This window comes from Pecten maximus, chromosome 11 (assembly GCF_902652985.1).
Source record: "Pecten maximus chromosome 11, xPecMax1.1, whole genome shotgun sequence".
NCBI lineage: Eukaryota > Metazoa > Mollusca > Bivalvia > Pectinida > Pectinidae > Pecten > Pecten maximus.
The window spans coordinates 11,857,888-11,880,503 of NC_047025.1; the positions used below are offsets into that span (position 1 = coordinate 11,857,888).

The window sequence follows — 22,616 nt, forward strand, 5'->3', positions numbered from 1 at the left end:
TAGTGTAGGAAGCTGTGCTAGTTGTGCCTATAAAGTGTTGTTAGTAGTTCGAATCCTGGCACGTGCATCGGCACTGTGTTGTACGTATCCTGGAAGGATATCTATTTTGTTGTGTTCCAGTCGACTCCGCTGTAACTCATTAAGTCAGTACATGATAGAGCAGTGAAGGAATTGTCCTCTGTTAAAGCTGTTAGCGCCTAGGCAGCTCAAAGTGTATAGTGCTTCCTTTGGAGTTGAGCAATACATTGGTTGGTACGTAGCTTAAAAGGCCTGATAATCACAGATATTATTTTGTTAAATCATTTTGAGATTGCTATAATATTGCTGTGATATAGTAGTGGTTATATAATTATATACATAAAAACTTCACATTATCATATTTTCAGTTCATATGTCTGTTCAATAAACTTCCATGAGAATCTTAGAAGGGCTACAACAATGAGCCCTAAAACACTCTGTTATTATTAATCCAATATTCTAGAAATTTCATAACCCTAAATTTAAATTTCTATTCATTTTGACAATTTAAACAGGAAATCTCTACAACTGCAATCTCTTCAGTAATATTAGTCCAAAGTTTTACTTAGTTAATCAAATTCTCTATTGAAATTCCATCTTGAAACGATGTGGTTCAGAAAACTAACATGGAGGTAATCATTTCATTACTTTTCAGTGTTGCTGGTTTCACCACATAAGTTCAATTCCATGCTATCTATTTCACGAATTTAAAACTTCATTTCCTTCCAACTTGACATATACTTCAGGAAAAGCAATTTTGTTTTAGAAATATCCACAGGCTTTCAGACTTATCATCACTAAGCTGTCTTTTAGGTGTTAAAAATGGAGAGCCGATACCTACCCTGATAAATTTTACCCTCTTAAACGTGTATGGCCATGATTTTGTGTGAAAGTGAGAATTAATTCAAGCTTCACAGTTGTGTCTGCACTTAAAATCAATAGTCTCACTTTTCAGCCCTGGGATTAGAAGCTCATTTCCTTTATGCCTCTCCGGAGAAAACTATACATAGGAAAAAAATCCTCGTAGGGAATACATGGAGCAAAAAATTAAATGATCGGGATCTTGATTAAGTTTACATACATTTCATCTATCTCGAACAAATGATCTTAAGCCTTATTCCTCAGAGAAAACTGTTGCTCGGCCCTTATTATCAAGTTTTAGATTTTATCCTCCATTAAATTGTGATTTTCTAAAAGTTTATAAGGTACTTCAGTGTTATACAATCCCTCTGTATTTGTAAGAGGTATGGATTTGTCAGTCTGGCCTGCAGAGATGATGGTGTTGAAGATTACACATTAAATATGGGTGGGTTGGCCTTGTGTATAACCCCTCCTTTTGATCAGATTGTAATGTACTTAAAGAAACAATGATAGATTACCAGGGTTTTTAATGATCCTGGTGCATTGCTTAATTGTTAAATTGTATCCTCTCATGACCTCTCTGTCACAGCTAACAGGCAGGGCCAATTAAGTAGAAAAAATAATTTTGAGGCAGTTTGGTTTGATTTCAAATGAAATGACCCTTTATAAGTGCAAAAATTAATGGGGAAAGGAAGGAGGTCATATTTAATTATTCGGGTCATCAAATGGTTAATAAATCTGAATATATCTTTGACCTGTATATCTAACAATTATAATTTATTATGATATTATGTAAATAACATATGTGTATACAGACTTGTGTTTAGTATGTCATTATGGGGAAAGATAAGTTGCTGAACCAATTAAGTAAACATTGTATCTTCAAGGTATATTCTTATTTAGAATACTACAAGATAATTATTAATATAAATTTATAAACACACTGATGAACAACACATCAAATTATCATTATACTAACTTGAAACATCCATAATTTAAGATAATCAATAACTACCAATTAATTTCCCACCAATATCCAAACCACTAGTGTCTCCTATTTCCTTAGGTCAGAGCTGTAATGAAAAACAAATATTATCCCTATAATAAATGGACTGTCCCCACCCCTGTAATTGAAAGACACAATTAGCCTCCCATTGACCTTCTTGTAAATATTTGATGACCAAGCTCATAATAGATGGTGTTTAAACGCTTTACCTGGTTTATGTGGATTTCAGTCTAATTCAGCTTTCAATACAGTCAACACATTAATTCCTTCATGTCCCAATAACAGGACAATTACCAACAGGTTGTATTTTGAAGTATTGGTGCAAACTGCTATATTAGCAGCTATCTAAGTGAACTTAATTTTTTATCAGGTGATAATTTTACAAATTAAGCGATGCCTACCTCAGGGTAAAATACATAGCTTCGAAGTTGTTAATTCAAATAACATATAAAAGTTTCAGAATGAATAATAAAATTCATGTCTTCAAAAGAAAATGTGTCATTTGAAGTATAGCTTCTTTACAGAGAACACATGCATGCAAGCCAGTAACTGTAAGCTTAAAATGGGATGATCGCGACTCCATTCTGACTTCAACCCCAATTTGACCCTTTGGTAAGAGAATGGAACTTCGTGTAATGCCTTGATTTGACATTATCCATAGAACGAGATTATCTATAAGTGGAGTAATACAAGTTTGATGACCCAATCAAATCACAAGGATTAGTCTGTAATTGGGTCCTATACAAGCGCATTATGTGATTTGAACCTATATGTGAAAAGGATTCATACCTTCAGATTTCTCTCTTAAAATGCAAGACAGCACTTTGTAATATGACAACAATTTAGATTTATCTGAAGTGTCAGCTTCACCGATATACTCTTGTACATGTTTCCCCTTTCCACACCCCACACAGTTTTTATGCTTCCAATATTTTCATATACAAATGTATTTTGTATCCGAACGAATATCTGTATAAAAATTGGTGAGAGGAAACAGCACCCTGTCTAACACCCTAACCATTTTGTCCGATTAATTCTCTACTGTACAAAAATCATCATTTATGTATGCATTCATGAAACTATACACGTGCTCAAAAACACATTTTGTACTCAGAGGCTCAAATATATATGGTGATAGATTTGATACATTTCTTTTCGTTACTTTGAGGAATTTTAGACTTCAAATCAGATATCATTTTTGATGTTCATACTTTAGCAAGTTTAAAGGAAGTTGAGTTGCATGACCACAGATTTAATGAGAATGGTTTCAGGAATACAGTGGTAGGGTCCATATTGCAGCATCAACTATTTGCTAGCTGATGTTAGTTAAGCTCCAGAAACCTGTAATTTTCTTCTGAATTCTGGTGCTAATGGTCATGCTCATAGTTCCAGTAGAGGTCAATGGGCCTCAATTCAGTTAGCCACAATGCCTGAACATCATACATGATGGTACATATATATGCATACACTTAGTATAATCCATGACATATTGCTTGGGAGAAGCTAAACTGTAATTTAGGATCAAGAAATGGGGATGCATAGAAAGTGAATACTAATTATATAACTACACCAGATTTTGTTCCAAGAGTATACATGGCATATCAATATCTCTCTAACCAATATGTCATGCATTATACAAGACAAAAGGTTTATTAGCATATCTGAATTTATGCCAGGAGAATTATCTACATTTTACATTAGTAACTGAACAGGCTACACAAAGATAAACATTTCACACTATAAATGCCTAATTTCATATCCATGCAGTTATAATTTTCAAGCACTCAGAATTTAGTGTAGAACCAAATTTTAACAGAAAACTTCAATGATGAATTGGCACATCCAAAATGCAGTCGGAAACAAAAAAACTCCAATTGGCACTATCATCATTTAGAGAAATGTAAAAGTGCAAAAATCGTATAAAATAATGTAACCTCAAAATGTCTACATTTATGTTGTATCAGGATTATAGGGAGGCAAATTAAGTAAAAGTACAATGCCATATGGAGTCAACTACAAGCTGGGGCCACAACTACTACCAAAGATCAATGTGGAAGAAGATTTCTACATTTTCTGAAATAATTATATGACTACAATATTAACACCTGCTACCATTTTTGTTTTAAATGCATGTGACTCATGACCTTTCTGTTGCAGGGTGTGTTACCTGTGGTCAGATGGGAACACTAATTAAATTAATTTCTTACTTTTAGAACTTGAATAATCCCGTCTTTCTGACTCAGATGGGAATTATAGAGAGATAAGCTACTCTATCAAACAGCACACAACTAATTAGCATGCAATTATTCATTAATTATTGAAATAGATGTTTCATATCTGCACCCAACTGTATCTTGCAATATGAAAGATAGATTTTTGTCATATTCCTTTGACTGGCAAAGCAATATTATCTGAAGAAGAGTTGTCTAGGTACAAGGTATTTGTTTAAACACTAACAAACTGCTGATCATTATGTAAGTTCACAAACCATGTGGTTTGATTACTAGAAGACTGAAAATTTAATATGCCTGATCTCAAAATTTATCATAATTTCAAATAAAAAAAAAATCTACCCATTTAACACATGACTATCACTTGGAATCTACCATAATTATGTTTCACCTGAATAGCATGTTATACCTATCATTTCTTAAATTATCTCCCTTAAAATTGAACAGTTATCTCCCTTGATATTTACAATTATTATTTAATACAATAATATTATGAAATGTTTTATCAATATACTTGTGAACCATTAAATATATATAATTAACTTAATTTTTTTAAATTCCTACAGAATAAAAATTTATCATCTATAAAGACCTAAACTCTTAACTTTTGTATAAACTATTTGGAAATTTCAAAATTCATATCAGTTAAAATTTGTGTGTAAAGGATTTGGAAATTTCAAAACCATATCATTAAAAAAATTGTGTGTAAAGGATTTGGAGATATCAAAACTCATATCAGTTAAAGGTCACATAGCAATTACTTGATGAGGAGCACAGAAGATGGGAAAATAATACACAAACAAATCCAAGTATTATCATCTGCACTGAATCATGAACGTTGAACAATATCATTTTAACTGTGAGAAAACTTCAAACAGAATAATGTATATTTTGTACCTTGAAATAAACCAAACCCTGCAAGGAGTCATTAATTTGCCTGAACCCAAATGATAACGTCTGCAAATCAATTTTTATGTCAGCCAGCTCCATTAGAAGCATTTGATCAAATTGATTACCATCATTAATCCTCTACTGCATATTGTGTTTGTTGAAATGTCAGATGCCCTCAACAGGTACATCAGATCCAAAACTGCGACATAATTTTATGGCCGCAATCATGTGTTGGCAGCAAAAACATTGACTCAAGACAGGTTGTCATAAATGTCAAAGCTCTAATATTGATCAGCTTTGCCCTCTATTCAGGAAATAAGTGTTTGGCTTGTGTAGTATTTTTCACAATTATGAAGTCAACCCTAATTATAATGCCACAGAGATTTTGACATTATAACAAGTATTGCAATATATCCCAGAGTTGGATTTTTTGTTTAAAAAAATGTCATCATTATGGTAAATCCTCAGTCATCTTTAATTGTATTGTGATATGAAGCTATTAGTAGCAGATGATTTTATGAACTATGAGAGTACATGTCTGTAGGACATGGATGCTCCTGGTCCCATGCATGCAACAATGCGCAACAATGGTCTGAAGTGCCTATTTTGAGAGCTACAGTACTGGTCAAGTTTCATAAATGTTCCTTAATTTTAAATTTTCCTTAAGTTTCCTTAAATATGATTTATCCAAGTTGAGGAATTTCCTTAATTGAAGTCATCTTGATGAAAATTGACCAATTCATCTCTCATGGGATTGTCTTCCAATTAATAAACATGGATTTCTGAACGACCAGGTAGGATAATGACATCAAATTAATCATAACTTCTACACCGACAATAAGGGTTTAAACACAAAAGTCAATTAAAGGTAAACCTCGAATAAACAGGCTTTCTCCCAACGGAAATACAGCTCAAATAAACAGAAACTGTGACCTTCCGTTAGCCTTAGGTGACAGCTAGTCAGTATAATCGGACAGCTCATTAATACCAGAAAGACAATATTACTTTGACCAGTGGTCAATACACTAATTCAAACCTCAGGAAATGCCAGATACATCAGTTAAGATGGACACAATGACCACTAGCTGACCACTCTGTTAATAATTGATAAAGAAATTCAATTAGGACTCAATTAGTGTTCGTGCATAAAGCTCTCTACATCAAACGCCATTATAATGGCCATCTCATCATAAAACGTGGATAAATCTTTAGTTTCTGGGCAGGGCTACATATTAGTCACCTTCGATTGTGAGGTCTTATGTACTACGGATTTTATACTAATTGGGCAGTAGCTCCTGGAGAACACTTCCCTTGGGGTATAGATTTTCACTCTGACAAATTCAGAACATGGAACGTTTTGTCCGTCAAATAAAAAAACAAAACAACAACAAAACAGCATCATACTGAAAGCTGTTTTTGTTAATTCTGTTTCAAGAGGAAACTCAACAAAACTATTTAAATGTTTCTCCATATACAGCTTGCCTTCCTCTGTTGGAATTTCAAATTTTTCTTTAAACAAAAATTCTTGAATTCTTATAAAAAAGTAGCAAAAATTCTAATTCCAAGTCCTGAAAGCTGAAAAGTGAAAACTGCAAATTAATTGGAAAGTCACACTTCCAGAAGCTAAGGAATGATTTCAATCTAAGATTTTCTTCTGTAACCAATTGCTGAAAATTGATTTGACAAAAGCCTTCACTTCAGAAGTGTCACATAATTGTTGGGGCTTTTCATTACAGCTGAATCATTTTGCTGGTTGAGTTGGGCCCTGTGACTTTACTTGTAGGTATTTGTATCTCTTAATTGCTTTGATCTCATCTGCTGAAGTGCAAGCCTATCCAATTAGCAACTGCTAAAGGTAATGCTGAAGAATTAATGAGATTTGCAAGAGAGAGCAGGGCACACCTATGACAATGGTCAGGAACAACATTCGTTATTAATGAACGTGTGTGGGTGTGATGAAGAAAAATCTGACATCGCATATTTAGAGACTAACAATTGTGCGTTCTCAGAAAAATCTTCTACTATATGATATGGAAACTCAACAGTCACACTACCTACCACATCCCCACCATTTTCCAAGAAGAAGAAAATATGTTGTATAACATGTATTCAGTGTTCAAGAATCTTTGTACAGTCAAACTTGTAATACCGAAACTCTCCAATAATTCCATCCCTCATTCTCTCCCAGACCCTTTAACTGTAACCTACACCACCCACACCTCACTCTCTCCCAGACTCTTAGACTGGAACCTAAACCACCCACACTTCACTCTCTCCCAGACTCTTAAACTGGAACCTACACCACCCACACCTCACTCTCTCCCAGACTCTTAAACTGGAACCTACACCACCCACACCTCACTCTCTCCCAGACCCTTTAACTGTAACCTACACCACCCACACCTCACTCTCTCCCAGACCCTTAAACTGGAACCTACACCACCCACACCTCACTCTCTCCCAGACTCTTAAACTGGAACCTACACCACCCACACCTAACTCTCTCCCAGACTCTTAGACTGGAACCTACACCACCCACACCTCACTCTCTCCCAGACTCTTAAACTGGAATCTACACCACCCACACCTCACTCTCTCCCAGACCCTTAAACTGGAACCTACACCACCCACACCTCACTCTCTCCCAGACTCTTAGACTGGAACCTAAACCACCCACACTTCACTCTCTCCCTGACTCTTAAACTGGAACCTACACCACCCACACCTCACTCTCTCCCAGACTCTTGAACTGGAACCTACACCACCCACACCTCACTCTCTCCCAGACCCTTAAACTGGAACCTACACCACCCACACCACACTCTCTCCCAGACCCTTGAACTGGAACCTACACCACCCACACCTCACTCTCTCCCAGACTCTTAGACTGGAACCTAAACCACCCACACTTCACTCTCTCCCAGACCCTTTAACTGTAACCTACACCACCCACACCTCACTCTCTCCCAGACTCTTAAACTGGAACCTACACCACCCACACCTCACTCTCTCCCAGACTCTTAAACTGGAACCTACACCACCCACACCTCACTCTCTCCCAGACCCTTAGACTGGAACCTACACCACCCACACCTCACTCTCTCCCAGACTCTTAGACTGGAACCTAAACCACCCACACTTCACTCTCTCCCAGACCCTTTAACTGTAACCTACACCACCCGCACCTCACTCTCTCCCAGACCCTTAAACTGGAACCTACACCACCCACACCTCACTCTCTCCCAGACCCTTAAATTGGAATCTACACCACCCACACCTCACTCTCTCCCAGACTCTTAAACTGGAACCTACACCACCCACACCTCACTCTCTCCCAGACCCTTTAACTGTAACGTTCACCACCCACACCTCACTCTCTCCCAGACTCTGAAACTTGAACCTACACCACCCACACCTCACTCTCTCCAAGACTCTTAAACTGGAACCTACACCACCCACACCTCACTCTCTCCCAGACTCTTAAACTGTAACCTACACCCCCCTCACCACACTCTCTCTCCCAGACCCTTAAACTGGAACCTACACCACCCACACCTCACTCTCTTCCAGACCCTTAAACTGGAACCTACACCACCCACACCTCACTCTCTCCCAGACCCTTAAACTGGAACCTACACCACCCACACCTCACTCTCTCCCAGACCCTTAAACTGGAACCTACACCACCCACACTTCACTCTCTCCCAGACCCTTAAACTGGAACCTACACCACCCACACCTCACTCTCTTCCAGACCCTTAAACTGGAACCTACACCACCCACACCTCACTCTCTTCCAGACCCTTAAACTGGAACCTACACCACCCACACCTCACTCTCTCCCAGACCCTTAAACTGGAACCTACACCACCCACACCTCACTCTCTCCCAGACTCTTTAACTGTAACCTTCACCACCAACACCTCACTCTCTCCCAGACCCTTAAACTGGAACCTACACCACCCTCACCTCTCTCTCTCTCCCAGACCCTTAAACTGGAACCTACACCACCCACACCTCACTCTCTCCCAGACCCTTAAACTGGAATCTACACCACCCACACCTCACTCTCTCCCAGACCCTTTGACTGGAATCTACACCACCCACACCACACTCTCTCCCAGACTCTTGAACTGGAACCTACACCACCCACACCTCACTCTCTCCCAGACTCTTAAACTGGAACCTACAACACCCACACCTCACTCTCTCCCAGACCCTTAAACTGGAACCTACACCACCCACACCTCACTCTCTCCAAGACCCTTTGACTGTAACCTACACCACCCACACCTCACTCTCTCCCAGACCCTTAAACTGGAACCTACACCACCCAAACCTCACTCTCTCCCAGACTCTTAAACTGGAACCTACAACACCCACACCTCACTCTCTCCCAGACCCTTAAACTGGAACCTACACCACCCACACCTCACTCTCTCCCAGACCCTTAACCTGGAACCTACACCACCCACACCTCACTCTCTCCCAGACTCTTAAACTGGAACCTACACCATCCACACCTCACTCTCTCCCAGACTCTTAAACTGGAACCTACACCATCCACACCTCACTCTCTCCCAGACCCTTAAACTGGAACCTACACCACCCACACCTCACTCTCTCCCAGACCCTTAAACTGGAACCTACACCACCCACACCTCACATTCTTCCAGACCCTTAAACTGGAACCTATACCACCCACACCTCACTCTCTCCCAGACCCTTAAACTGGAACCTACACCACCCACACCTCACTCTCTCCCAGACCCTTAAACTGGAACCTACACCACCCACACCTCACTCTCTCCCAGACCCTTAAACTGGAACCATCACCACCCACACCTCACTCTCTCCCAGACCCTTAAACTGGAACCTACACCACCCATACCTCTCTCCCAGACCCTTAAACTGGAACCTATACCATCCACACCTCACTCTCTCCCAGACTCTTAAACTGGAACCATCACCACCCACACCTCACTCTCTCCCAGACCCTTAAACTGGAACCTACACCACCCATACCTCTCTCCCAGACCCTTAAACTGGAACCTACACCACACACACCTCACTCTCTCCCAGACTCTTAAACTGGAACCTACACCACCCACACCTCACTCTCTCCCAGACTCTTAAACTGGAACATACACCACCCACACCTCACTCTCTCCCAGACTCTTAAACTGGAACCTACACCACCCACACCTCACTCTCTCCCAGACTCTTAAACTGGAACCTACACCACCCACACCTCACTCTCTCCCAGACTCTTAAACTGGAACCTACACCACCCACACCTCACTCTCTCCCAGACTCTTAAACTGGAAACTACACCACCCACACCTCACTCTCTCCCAGACCCTTAAACTGGAACCTACACCACCCACACCTCACTCTCTCCCAGACCCTTAATCTGGAACCTACACCACCCACACCTCACTCTCTCCCAGACTCTTAAACTGGAACCTACACCACCCATACCACACTCTCTCCCAGACTCTGAAACAGGAACCTACACCACCCACACCTCACTCTCTCCCAGACCCTTAAACTGGAACCTACACCAACCACACCTCACTCTCTCCCAGACCCTTAAACTGGAACCTACACCACCCACACCTCACTCTCTCCCAGACCCTTAAACTGGAACCTACACCACCCACACCTCACTCTCTCCCAGACCCTTCAACTGGAACCTACACCACCCACACCTTACTCTCTCCCAGACTCTTAAACTGGAACCTACACCACCCACACCTCACTCTCTCCCAGACTCTTAAACTGGAACCTACACCACCCACACCTCACTCTCTCCCAGACTCTTAAACTGGAGCCTACACCACCCACACCACACTCTCTCCCAGACTCTTAAACTGGAACCTACACCACCCACACCTCACTCTCTCCCAGACTCTTAGACTGGAACCTACACCACCCACACCTCACTCTCTCCCAGACTCTTAAACTGGAACCTACACCACCCACACCACACTCTCTCCCAGACTCTTAGACTGGAACCTACACCACCCACACCTCACTCTCTCCCAGACTCTTAAACTGGAACCTACACCACCCACACCTCACTCTCTCCCAGACCCTTAAACTGGAACCTACACCACCCACACCTCACTCTCTCCCAGACCCTTAAACTGGAACCTACACCACCCACACCACACTCTCTCCCAGACTCTTAAACTGGAACCTCCACCACCCACACCACACTCTCTCACAGACCCTTAAACTGGAACCTACACCACCCACACCTCACTCTCTCCCAGACCCTTAAACTGGAACCTACACCATCCACACCTCACTCTCTCCCAGACCCTTCAACTGGAACCTACACCACCCACACCTCACTCTCTCCCAGACCCTTCAACTGGAACCTACACCACCCACACCTCACTCTCTCCCAGATTCTTAAACTGGAACCTACACCACCCACACCACACTCTCTCCCAGACTCTGAAACTGGAACCTACACCACCCACACCTCACTCTCTCCCAGACCCTTAAACTGGAACCTACACCACCCACACCTCACTCTCTCCCAGACCCTAAAACTGGAACCTATACCACCCACACCACACTCTCTCCCAGACCCTTAGACTGGAACCTACACCACCCACACCACACTCTCTCCCAGACCCTTAAACTGGAACCTACACCACCCACACCTCACTCTCTCCCAGACTCTTAAACTGGAACCTACACCACCCACACCTCACTCTCTCCCAGACCCTAAAACTGGAACCTATACCACCCACACCACACTCTCTCCCAGACCCTTAAACTGGAACCTACACCACCCACACCACACTCTCTCCCAGACCCTTAAACTGGAACCTACACCACCCACACCTCACTCTCTCCCAGACTCTTAAACTGGAACCTACACCACCCACACCTCACTCTCTCCCAGACCCTTAACCTGGAACCTACACCACCCACACCTCACTCTCTCCCAGACCCTTAAACTGGAACCTACACCATTCACACCTCACTCTCTCCCAGACCCTTAAACTGGAACCTACACCACCCACACCTCACTCTCTCCCAGACCGTTAAACTGGAATCAACACCACCCACACCTCACTCTCTCCCAGACCCTTAAACTGGAACCTACACCACCCACACCTCACTCTCTCCCAGACCGTTAAACTGGAATCAACACCACCCACACCTCACTCTCTCCCAGACCCTTAAACTGGAACCTACACCACCCACACCTCACTCTCTCCCAGACCCTTAAACTGGAACCTACACCACCCACACCTCACTCTCTCCCAGACTCTTCAACTGGAACCTACACCACCCACACCTCACTCTCTCCCAGACTCTTCAACTGGAACCTACACCATCCACACCTCACTCTCTCCCAGACCCTTTAACTGGAACCTACACAACCCACACCTCACTCTCTCCCAGACTCTTCAACTGGAACCTACACCACCCACACCTCACTCTCTCCCAGACTCTTCAACTGGAACCTACACCACCCACACCTACTCTCTCCCAGACTCTTAAACTGGAACCTACACCACCCACACCTACTCTCTCCCAGACCCTTAAACTGGAACCTACACCATTCACACCTCACTCTCTCCCAGACTCTTTAACTGTAACCTTCACCATTCACACTTCACTCTCTCCCAGACCCTTAAACTGGAACCTACACCACCCACACCTCACTCTCCCCCAGACCCTTAAACTGGAACCTACACCACCCACACCACACTCTCTCCCAGACCCTTAAACTGGAACCTACACCACCCACACCACACTCTCTCCCAGACCCTTAAACTGGAACCTACACCACCCACACCACACTCTCTCACAGACCCTTAAACTGGAACCTACACCACCAACACCTCACTCTCTCCCAGACCCTAAAACTGGAACCTACACCACCCACACCACACTCTCTCCCAGACTCTTTAACTGTAACCTTCACCATTCACACCTCACTCTCTCCCAGACCCTTAAACTGGAATCTACACCACCCGCACCCAAACCTACACCTTCTCCTAGACTCTTAAACTGGAACCTACACCACCCACACCTCACTCTCTCCCAGACCCTTAAACTGGAACCTACACCACCAACACCTCACTCTCTCCCAGACCCTAAAACTGGAACCTACACCACCCACACCACACTCTCTCCCAGACTCTTTAACTGTAACCTTCACCATTCACACCTCACTCTCTCCCAGACCCTTAAACTGGAATCTACACCACCCGCACCCAAACCTACACCTTCTCCTAGACTCTTAAACTGGAACCTACACCACCCCCACAAGTACTCCACCCCTCAAATGAAATATTGCACTCAATTATCATCATGCTAATGAAGCTAATATTACACATGTTGTGTCAATTCATCAATGTGCCTATATGTTAAAAGTTATAACCTATAAGCTTATAGTATGTTGGATGCTGATCATATATAAACTTACCATCACTATAAGCTGTTATTATAAACTTAAAACCTCTTCCTTTTACAATTTTGTGGAGATTGACGTCCGACCTGCAAAGAGAAAAAAAGGTTTTCATTAGTGTTGGTGATGCTGTTTAATGTTGTATTAAATCTACACACCTGCATGTCAAAGTCAAGGTCATCTATATATGAACAAACCCTAAAGCTGATATGGAGGATTTTCCGTTAAATTCACAAAATGAGTTACGTTTGGCACTGATATTAAATACATGCATATACTGATCAGTCCATCAAAACTGAATAATTACAAAGTTGTTATAAAGTTTGATTTCATTTCCTTCCATAAGCTTTGCCTAGCGACCTTGAATCAAAGTTTACGTTGACTTCCTGGGCTCGTTATGGTTTTTTATTATGTGGATAAAAGGACAAGCCTAAGTAAAGAATCATTACAAAGTCTTAAAGATCTCAGGAGACTCTTAAATAAAGTTTTTATCTATACACATACACTGTAAGTATAATCTTAATTCCTTTACAAAAAGTCTTGCAGCCTTGTAAGAAAATCAGCATTCCATAGTCTACAATACGTTTTCCAAATGATGCATTAATTCTGAAAGAAAATTCACATTTTGAAATAAAAAAAAAATTCCCATTCTATCTATAATGTTTTGCCTGAGGATTTCGTTTAATATTAAACAAAATAACTATGGTTAACTTTTTGCTTTCTGCAGAAGACATTAAAATTTCTCTAGGCAGTTGCGTTAAACATACAGCATACATGTAATTCAAGGCTTTTTGACAAAACGTCTTTAAAAAAAAAAACTATGTTTAACTGATTACTTTCTGCAGAGACATTAAATTTTCTCTACACAGTTGCGTAACATACAGCATACATGCAATTGAAGGCTTTTTGACGAAATATCTTTTAAATTTGATAATTATTGCTTCCTGTTTTGATGCAGTTGATACAGAATTCGATTCAGCTGCAGCACTTTTGAGAACTTTAAATACCCTGGGAAATGATAAGTAAAATGTAAGTATAGATTGAGAGAACTGTATCGTAAATCATTAGGGTCGCCACATGTATCTACTTGTAGAGGGCTCAATCTGTCATCAGGACCACAGTTAAACACTTATTCTCTTTTCAATCTTACGTGATTTAATTTGATAAGGCATCTAAACAGAACTGCTATACACCCAGATACCGACAGCCATTTGGCAAACAGAAACACAGTCAATATGTGTGTATGTAAATAGACTGGGAGATTTATTATTGACAACTATCATTTATAATTGCTTATAAATATTGGTGAAAAATGATTGTTTTAAAAAATTAAATTCTATAAATATCTCTATTTCTAATAGGTACATTTCATTGGTTGATATAGATACTTCTGATCTGACCTAATTGAAATCTAGAATAGTAGAAGCCAACTTGGCATTTATGAATAAAAGCTTTGACCAGCTGTACTTCTACAAGGGTCTCCATGCAAATCAATATCTTTTGTTCATATTTTGCCTTTATTTTTTCAATTTTGAGTTAGAATTATGGTTTCATTATTATATCCTTTGCTTTAATACCCCGGTCCTCTTCCAACCCACCAGTTTATAAGAGGATATTTTAATTTCAAAATCAGAATTCTAAGATCAAGGCGAACATTATCAGGGGTTTTGCTTGTTGCCCAATTCCTTTTTTTCCAAAACTGAGCAACTAGAATTCTTCAATATAGTAATCAGCAAATGTCAACACTCACATCAACTGATAGATTCATTTCAAAAATAAACATATTTCTTTCAAACCAAGATCCCTTCTATATTTCCTCCTCCCTTGTGATGTTTCGTTATCTTGAATGCATGAGAAAGTTTAAATTTCTCTTTACACACAAAAAAACCCGACCAAGTATTGCACGGGCAGATATTTCTTGGATAACACTGATTGCCTCTCTCACTGCAAACCAAATGCACTAGACTCCTCATTTCTTCAGGTGTCAAGGTCAAAACCAAGAAATATGATAACAGAATGTTTTCAAACATTCTTCTGACACTGCTAAATACCTGCGTTTGATCATCGAGAGTGCTCATTTCCTGGTGGTATGCATCTAACTTAGCAGTTTCCTGGAGAAACATTTCAAAACTCAACCCCACTCCATCAATTTCAACCCCTAGATTCCATTGTGGTTCCAAGAGTATTTTTATACCAGAGACATGAAATTAACTTGTTCCGTCAACTGAGTACAAATTTAAAATGCATTCTTTTCAGCCTTCATGTTTTCAATTTTAATTAGTTTTCTGACCAAGAGCTGCCTTGAACTCAATTTGTTTAAGTCTTTTTTTTTCACTATTTTTTTCTTTATTCCTTTAGAGCATCATGCTCCAACAAATTGGTGTCTTCTGGTTCACTATCTAAATCTGTACTTTAATGAAGATTGAAAAGCTTGAGTGCAAAACACAAGAAATACCTGGATCAATTAACAACACCATTTGAAAACAAAAGGAAATAATATCTAATAGTTAAAAACATCAGTCAAAAAATCTATATGATCTACATATATGTAAGAAGTAAGTTTACAATCTTTTATTTCTTTGCTGAATTATATTTTCATTGTTTCACATTTTAATTCAACTATACTTTGACCAGGGGCCAAGATTAGCACTAAACCTGTTTGAACTCAAAAACAAGTAGTAGTTTTGATGGAGTACAATTATACTGTACTTGAAATATAAATACATAGCCTTGACTCACAGATGTTTATCACATATTGTCCAAAATAATCATAATTATTTTCATGAAGATTTGCGAAAGATTTGCTTTGCATGCTACACCAATCATATTCAAATATATCAGAGACAGATTGCATGAATCACGAGAATACATGTGTATAAAGTTACTTTCAAAAGTTTCTTTTTTTTAATATAAACCATTTAAAAAAAGTTTCTTTTTTGGAATATAAACCATTCAAGTTCCAAAAGTTTCTTTTTGGAATATAAACCATTTAAGTTCCAAAAAATTCTTTTTGGAATATAAACCATTCAAGTTCCAAAAGTTTCTTTTTTGGAATATAAACCATTCAAGTTCCAAAAGTTTCTTTTTGGAATATAAACCATTCAAAATTCAAAAGTTTCTTTTTTGGAATGTAAACCATTCAAGTTCCAAAAGTTTCTTTTTGGAATATAAACCATTCAAAATTCAAAAGTTTCTTTTTTGGAATGTAAACCATTCAAGTTCCAAAAGTTTCTTTTTGGAATATAAACCATTCAAAATTCAAAAGTTTCTTTTTGGAATATAAACCATTCAAGTTCCAAAAGTTTCTTTTTGGAATATAAACCATTCAAGTTTCAAAAGTTTCCTTTTGGAATATAAACCATTCAAGTTTCAAAAGTTTCTTTTTGGAATATAAACCATTCAAGTTTCAAAAGTTTCCTTTTGGAATATAAACCATTCAAGTTCCAAAAGTTTCTTTTTGGAATATAAACCATTCAAGTTCCAACCTTAAATTTCATTGCAACAATTTTTTTCAACATGAAAGCACTTATCTATCTACATTCCAAACATAATGTATGAAGAAATTCAAAATTTAAAACCTAGTCTTTTACTTTATTAATATGTACAGTCAACAAAGGCCAATAAGCACATTATCATCCCATAGTAATTGAAGTCTTAACGAGAATAAACTGTTTAATGAAGGGAAAGCCTTCCAGATCGAGTTCATCTCGACACCTAATTACAAACGAATTCATTTACATCACTTTTTACATCCAGTGCTAGTGCATGTGTACTTTTAAACCGGCACACAAAGACTTTTTCTCAAGACAAATAAAATTGATTGTTTAAATGTAAATTTCAACAGAAATAAAAATATATCACCTTCACAAATCAATAACGGCCATAAAACAGTCTGCAGTGCTCCAAAGAATTCGGAGATGATGTCAAGCACTCTACATCTCTGTTTTATAGTGTCAGTTTAAGTATCAAAGGCTGTTTTAGGAATTAAATAATTGAGCAATCTCGGCTAATCAACTACAGGGAATGTTCTACTCTTTGTTCATTCAACAGAAACTTAGAATTCATTTCTTCAGCACAAGAAGATCTATGGTTCCATTTTGTCCAAGGACATAAAAGTTGCTTTATAACAATTACTAACAGTATTAAAGTCTGATCAGGGTGATGGAGAAAAGTCATACAATCTTCATAAATACATTTATTTCAAAATCTATATTGAAAATCTATCGAAGTTCTTTCACATTAAGGAAACCTTTAAACTGACCAAATGGTTTGTCTTTTAACATACCAAACCTTTATCATACCAAACCTTTATCATACCAAACCTTTATCAACAGGCCAATGGTTTGCCTCTAAACATACCAAACCTTTATCAACAGGCCCGTGAGTGAATGTCTTGCCTCTAAACATACCAAACCTTTATCATACCAAACCTTAATCATACCAAACCTTTATCATACCAAACCTTTATAAACAGGCCAATGGTTTGTCTCTAAACATACCAAACCTTTATCAACAGGCCAATGGCTTGCCTCTAAACATACCAAACCTTTATCATACCAAACCTTTATCAACAGGCCATGGTTTGTCTCTTAACATACCAAACCTTTATAAACAGGCCAATGGTTTGTAACATTGGCAGGTTTGTTTCAACATCATGCATGTATTTTATATCAATTAAAAAAAAGTAATCAATTTGAACTTTTTAATCTTCGATCTATACCTCTGCCTGATTTTCGTTTCCGAATCTCTGAAAAACATTTTGTTTAATCTGGTCTTTGGAAATGTTAATTGATTAAAGTGCAATCAATTGCTTGTGTTTCTCTTTCTGAATTGAATGTACTTTTCACATTTACAGCTACACAATAAATGGCTTCTCGGCATGTCAGCAACTTCAAAACACCTAACTGATTTCTGGTGGATTACATGCGAAAACTTTTACAGTCGATTAGCATGAAACAGACTAGGCATGTTGTTTCGTTCAGTTTTCCACCAAAGTTTGAAATATAGAACTAAACGATATAGATATCTTATAAGGTGTTAGAGTACTTATACCCCATTCATAAAAAGCTCAACATTTGTTCACACAATGCTTTTTTTGTAAAAGAAATTATCAAGATTATTGCTGTTTCCCACAGTATTTTCATCGATTTCTAATTCACATAAGATGGGTGTTTGACATACTTAAGCTCGCAATTTAGAACGTGCCTGGTGCTGGGTCATTGTAGGATCTGATAAGCAATGCAAACCTTCAATAATTTGTTGTTTGATAACATTATTTTATTGCAAAAACTCCAGCTATCAGCTAGAAATCTTTGTATAAATCCCTGCCGCTAATATATACCCAACGGCAAAATTATTGCATGTATGAAATTTCCATCTAATACTATCAGAAGGCTATACACATAAAACATACACATTTACAGCTTGGAGCAATACAATTTACAGAATGTCAAAAGCTCATTTTTAAATTGGTACCTACACTTAAGAATGAAAGTGGCCATGATTAGTGAATTAGGTTTAGCAATAATTGCCTGGAGACCATTATTTAACTGCTATCAATGTCCCAAGACGTTCATTTCTTTGCTCCATGTCTAGACAAAGGAGATGTATATTTCAATTTTTGAAACCAAATTACATTTAGCTATGGCTTGCTTGTGCGGCTAATGTGAAAAATGACAAATGTGCTGTGGTAGATTCTTATCCATTGAAACTCTCAAAAAAAAAAACCTATTTGAGGACCTGCCTTGCAACAAAATGGACAAAAAGTGCCTTGCAGCAAATTCAGACAAAAAAATTATCAGTTATAAATGGACTGATGCTGATATATCTAGGAAGACACTAGTGCTCTCATCTGAGTATATGACTCGTAACTCTACATTTGATGATCAACTGATACACCATCATAACCATTGCATTCAGCTATATTGTCTATTGAAACAGGAAGAAACTGTCTATAGGTACATCTGATGCTGTAATTGGGTAGCATGTCATGTGAAAATATAAACCTAGAAGCAACCAGATTTACATAATACTTAATCCTATGATTTGCGCATAGACCTCTCTAGCCTCTCTTTCACAACTAATTTCTTAGCTTCAAATTCAAGAAATTACCAAAGTCAATCACTTCCATAAAGGTTTATTAAGGAAACATACTTTTTTTTCATTTAGAAACAATTTGACAATAATTTCTCCAGGAACTGAAGCAAACATTATAAGGATGTTAAATTTGAACTGTCCATCAAATTCATACAAATCGTTAGGAAAAATAGAATAGAATGGCCGGAGGTTGCATGTCTGTTACCGGTTAACATTTAACAAAAACCTAATGCTTAATGTCGAGTGTTATATTGATCCAATTTTTATTTGGGTAGTTAAGCTTCTAGCTTTGTTCCAATACCGACAGGGAGAAAAAGGGACTCAGAAAATTTTGACACGATTTGCGAAAATGTAACTGCCTCTGTTGAAATTATATGACCTAAAAGTTGTGCTGATGACATTCGGTGTTTGCACATGACAAATCGTTCATGACAGGCAGCAGACACGACGACCAATAAAAATTGTCGGCCTTTACCGAGTGTGCAGACTCGGTCCTCCAATGAATATCCCATTTACAACATGAAATTTTACACAACGTTGGTTTCAGCGGCCAGCGTAATAGTTTATGACACCCGAGATTTCCGACAGAACGTTTGACGACATAATAAAAATGACAATTTCACGTTGTGTTTTATAAAAACTGTCCTCAGGGAAAGGCAGCTATATAGAAGTCAGAATGTGAAGAATATATTCACACTCATTTTTTGACAGTGGAGGCAAATTATCTTGCCAGTTGACACAAGCCTTTAATATCTTGACAGTATGATTTGCACTTAGGTTACAGAAATATTTTTTTTTTTTTTTTTATAAATATCCAATTTGATTCCATGGCCAATTATTGCTAGCTGTCACTTTCTGTTAGAAAAAAAGTTCTACGAAAAAAAATGCCCCCACTGACCCACTTGACATCCATAACCACAGTTCGGAGAGGATCGCATCAGCAGTTCCTGAGATTAGCTTTTTTAAGTTATATTGTATCGAGACAATCCAGATTATACCCTCAGGTTCTGTTTCTGAGAATGACATTACCTGGATTTGATCGACAATATAGGATTACATTACAAAAGCTGGTGGTATTGATGAAGTGGGATACGCTACTTCTTCTGGGACACCTGGTCTTTGGTTCTTTTCATTGTTTATGTTTTGTTTAACGTCCTATTAACAGGCAGGGTCATTTAAGGACGTGCCTGGTTTTGAAGGAGGAGGAAAACTGGAGTACCCAGAGAAAAACCACCGACCTTACGGTCAGTACCTGCAGGCAACTACCCCATGTGGGTTTCGAACTCGCAACCCAGAGGTGGAGGGCTTAAGTGATAAAGTGTCAGGACACCTTAACCACTCGGCCACCACGGCCTCCATATTATTTTTATACTTTTTCAAAGGTCTGCTTGTCTTGTTTACATTTTGTACATGTTTTAGCACTTTTGAGTTAAGAACTATGATTATATTTCACTATCACTATTCTCATGTGATTTTAATACATCAGTAGTACAAGGTAGATAGATTTTATTCTTTATTTTGACAATTTTTTTTAAATGTCACTTTCGTACATTTTACTAAATGATTAGGGCTAAGTTTAAGATTTTACCTTTATCATTAGTACCTGGATCTGACCAGTACACAGGTTTTCCTTAGTAATGCCACGTGCACCTAGCCTACAAACTATGAACTAAGGTAAAGAGAAGTATTTACTTATTTATATCATTGACTTTTCGTCTCCATTCCTATTACATCGATAATTGTAACAGGCGGAGATAAACACTCCTGACAGGGTATTCGATCCTCCGTAAATTTTTAATGTGGAAACACCTGATCCTAGTCACTTATACTCTTTATTACATTTGATCGTAACTCTATGAACATGATAGGGTTTGGCATTAATTATGTACCGATGGTAAACAAAGGGCATTGTATCGGGTGCAATAGATTGCTAATGAGTCAGCCATAGGATGAACATATACTTTTGTACAACAGTGATCGAGTGTCATTATACTATTTTGGTACAAGGCGATGTAAGCTCTTTAAAATGACACTGATCAGGCAGGTGTCATTACTATTGGAAACAGGCTATGGCAGCTATAGTCAAACAATGATATGCAAGCTTTTGTATGACTTTGATCAGGTTCCAAATTAAAACAAGAATTACATGACGACTGCCCACTATGTCAGTATAGTAATTTTCAAGCAAATTTCAGTATTTTTTCCAAAAGAAAAAAAGAGAAATTTTGCAAGATAACTATCAATCTCAAAATTCACCTTTGAATAGTATATAACATGTCATCTTTACCCCTAAATCATTCAATCTCTCTGATAATTGAAATACATTCAATATTTTTAGAATTCTTTCCAAATTTGCAATAAATTAATTTGCAAATCAAAAAGGAGAAGAAATAAAGATTTCATATCAATTCCTCAAAATCTGGCGCTTTTTGAAGTGTCGATGGGGAAAAGTGTAGTGGTAGGAGATGGATCCCAGACATTTAGATAATGGGCAGAAGGACGGAGGGACAGACAAACACAACACAAAACTATAGACCCCACCCCCCTTGTTTCTGGTGGGGACTAATTAAGAAGTTGAAAGTCATTGTGCATAGCAAGAAAATAAACAAAATGAAATTGAACTGGTTGCGATATTAATTAAATTTCCTACAGTCAGTCTCAAATTCAAGTATAGGAATTTCTTATTATGATAAAAAACAACAACATTGAAATAGAGTAATATCTCAAATTACATATGCACATTGCAAACCAAGGAATACAGTGTATGTTCAGTAGAAACCTGTACACAGACAATTTTTATTACAGCAGTATAATGAATTAACATTCTTCATTTCAAAAATTCCTTTATGTAAAAATTATTCTTACTCAACCTCAAGTAATTCAGACTATTCTGAAAATTCAGAAGAGTCTTGAGATATTAAATTGAAAACTGGATGACAGGGAGATGGAAGCCATCTCTAAGGATGCCTGCACTGTTGCCTTGATTAAGAAGCCCTGAAAGTTTGTTGAATTCTGTCAAGCGATTTTGAAAGAGTTGCAGTAACAAAATAGCTAGGGCAGCACAGATGATGAC

At 38.5% G+C, this 22,616-nt stretch overlaps 1 protein-coding gene across 2 annotated transcripts in view; it reads right to left on the reverse strand.

Moving 5' to 3' along the window:
* LOC117337171 overlaps positions 1 to 22,616 on the reverse strand; it is a 109,628-nt gene that overhangs the window by 43,289 nt on the left and 43,723 nt on the right. For both annotated transcript variants that reach the window (XM_033898018.1, XM_033898017.1), the window contains exon 4: positions 13,466 to 13,536. In XM_033898018.1, coding sequence (XP_033753909.1) covers positions 13,466 to 13,536 — 71 coding nt within the window. The remainder of the gene's footprint in view (positions 1 to 13,465; positions 13,537 to 22,616) is intronic.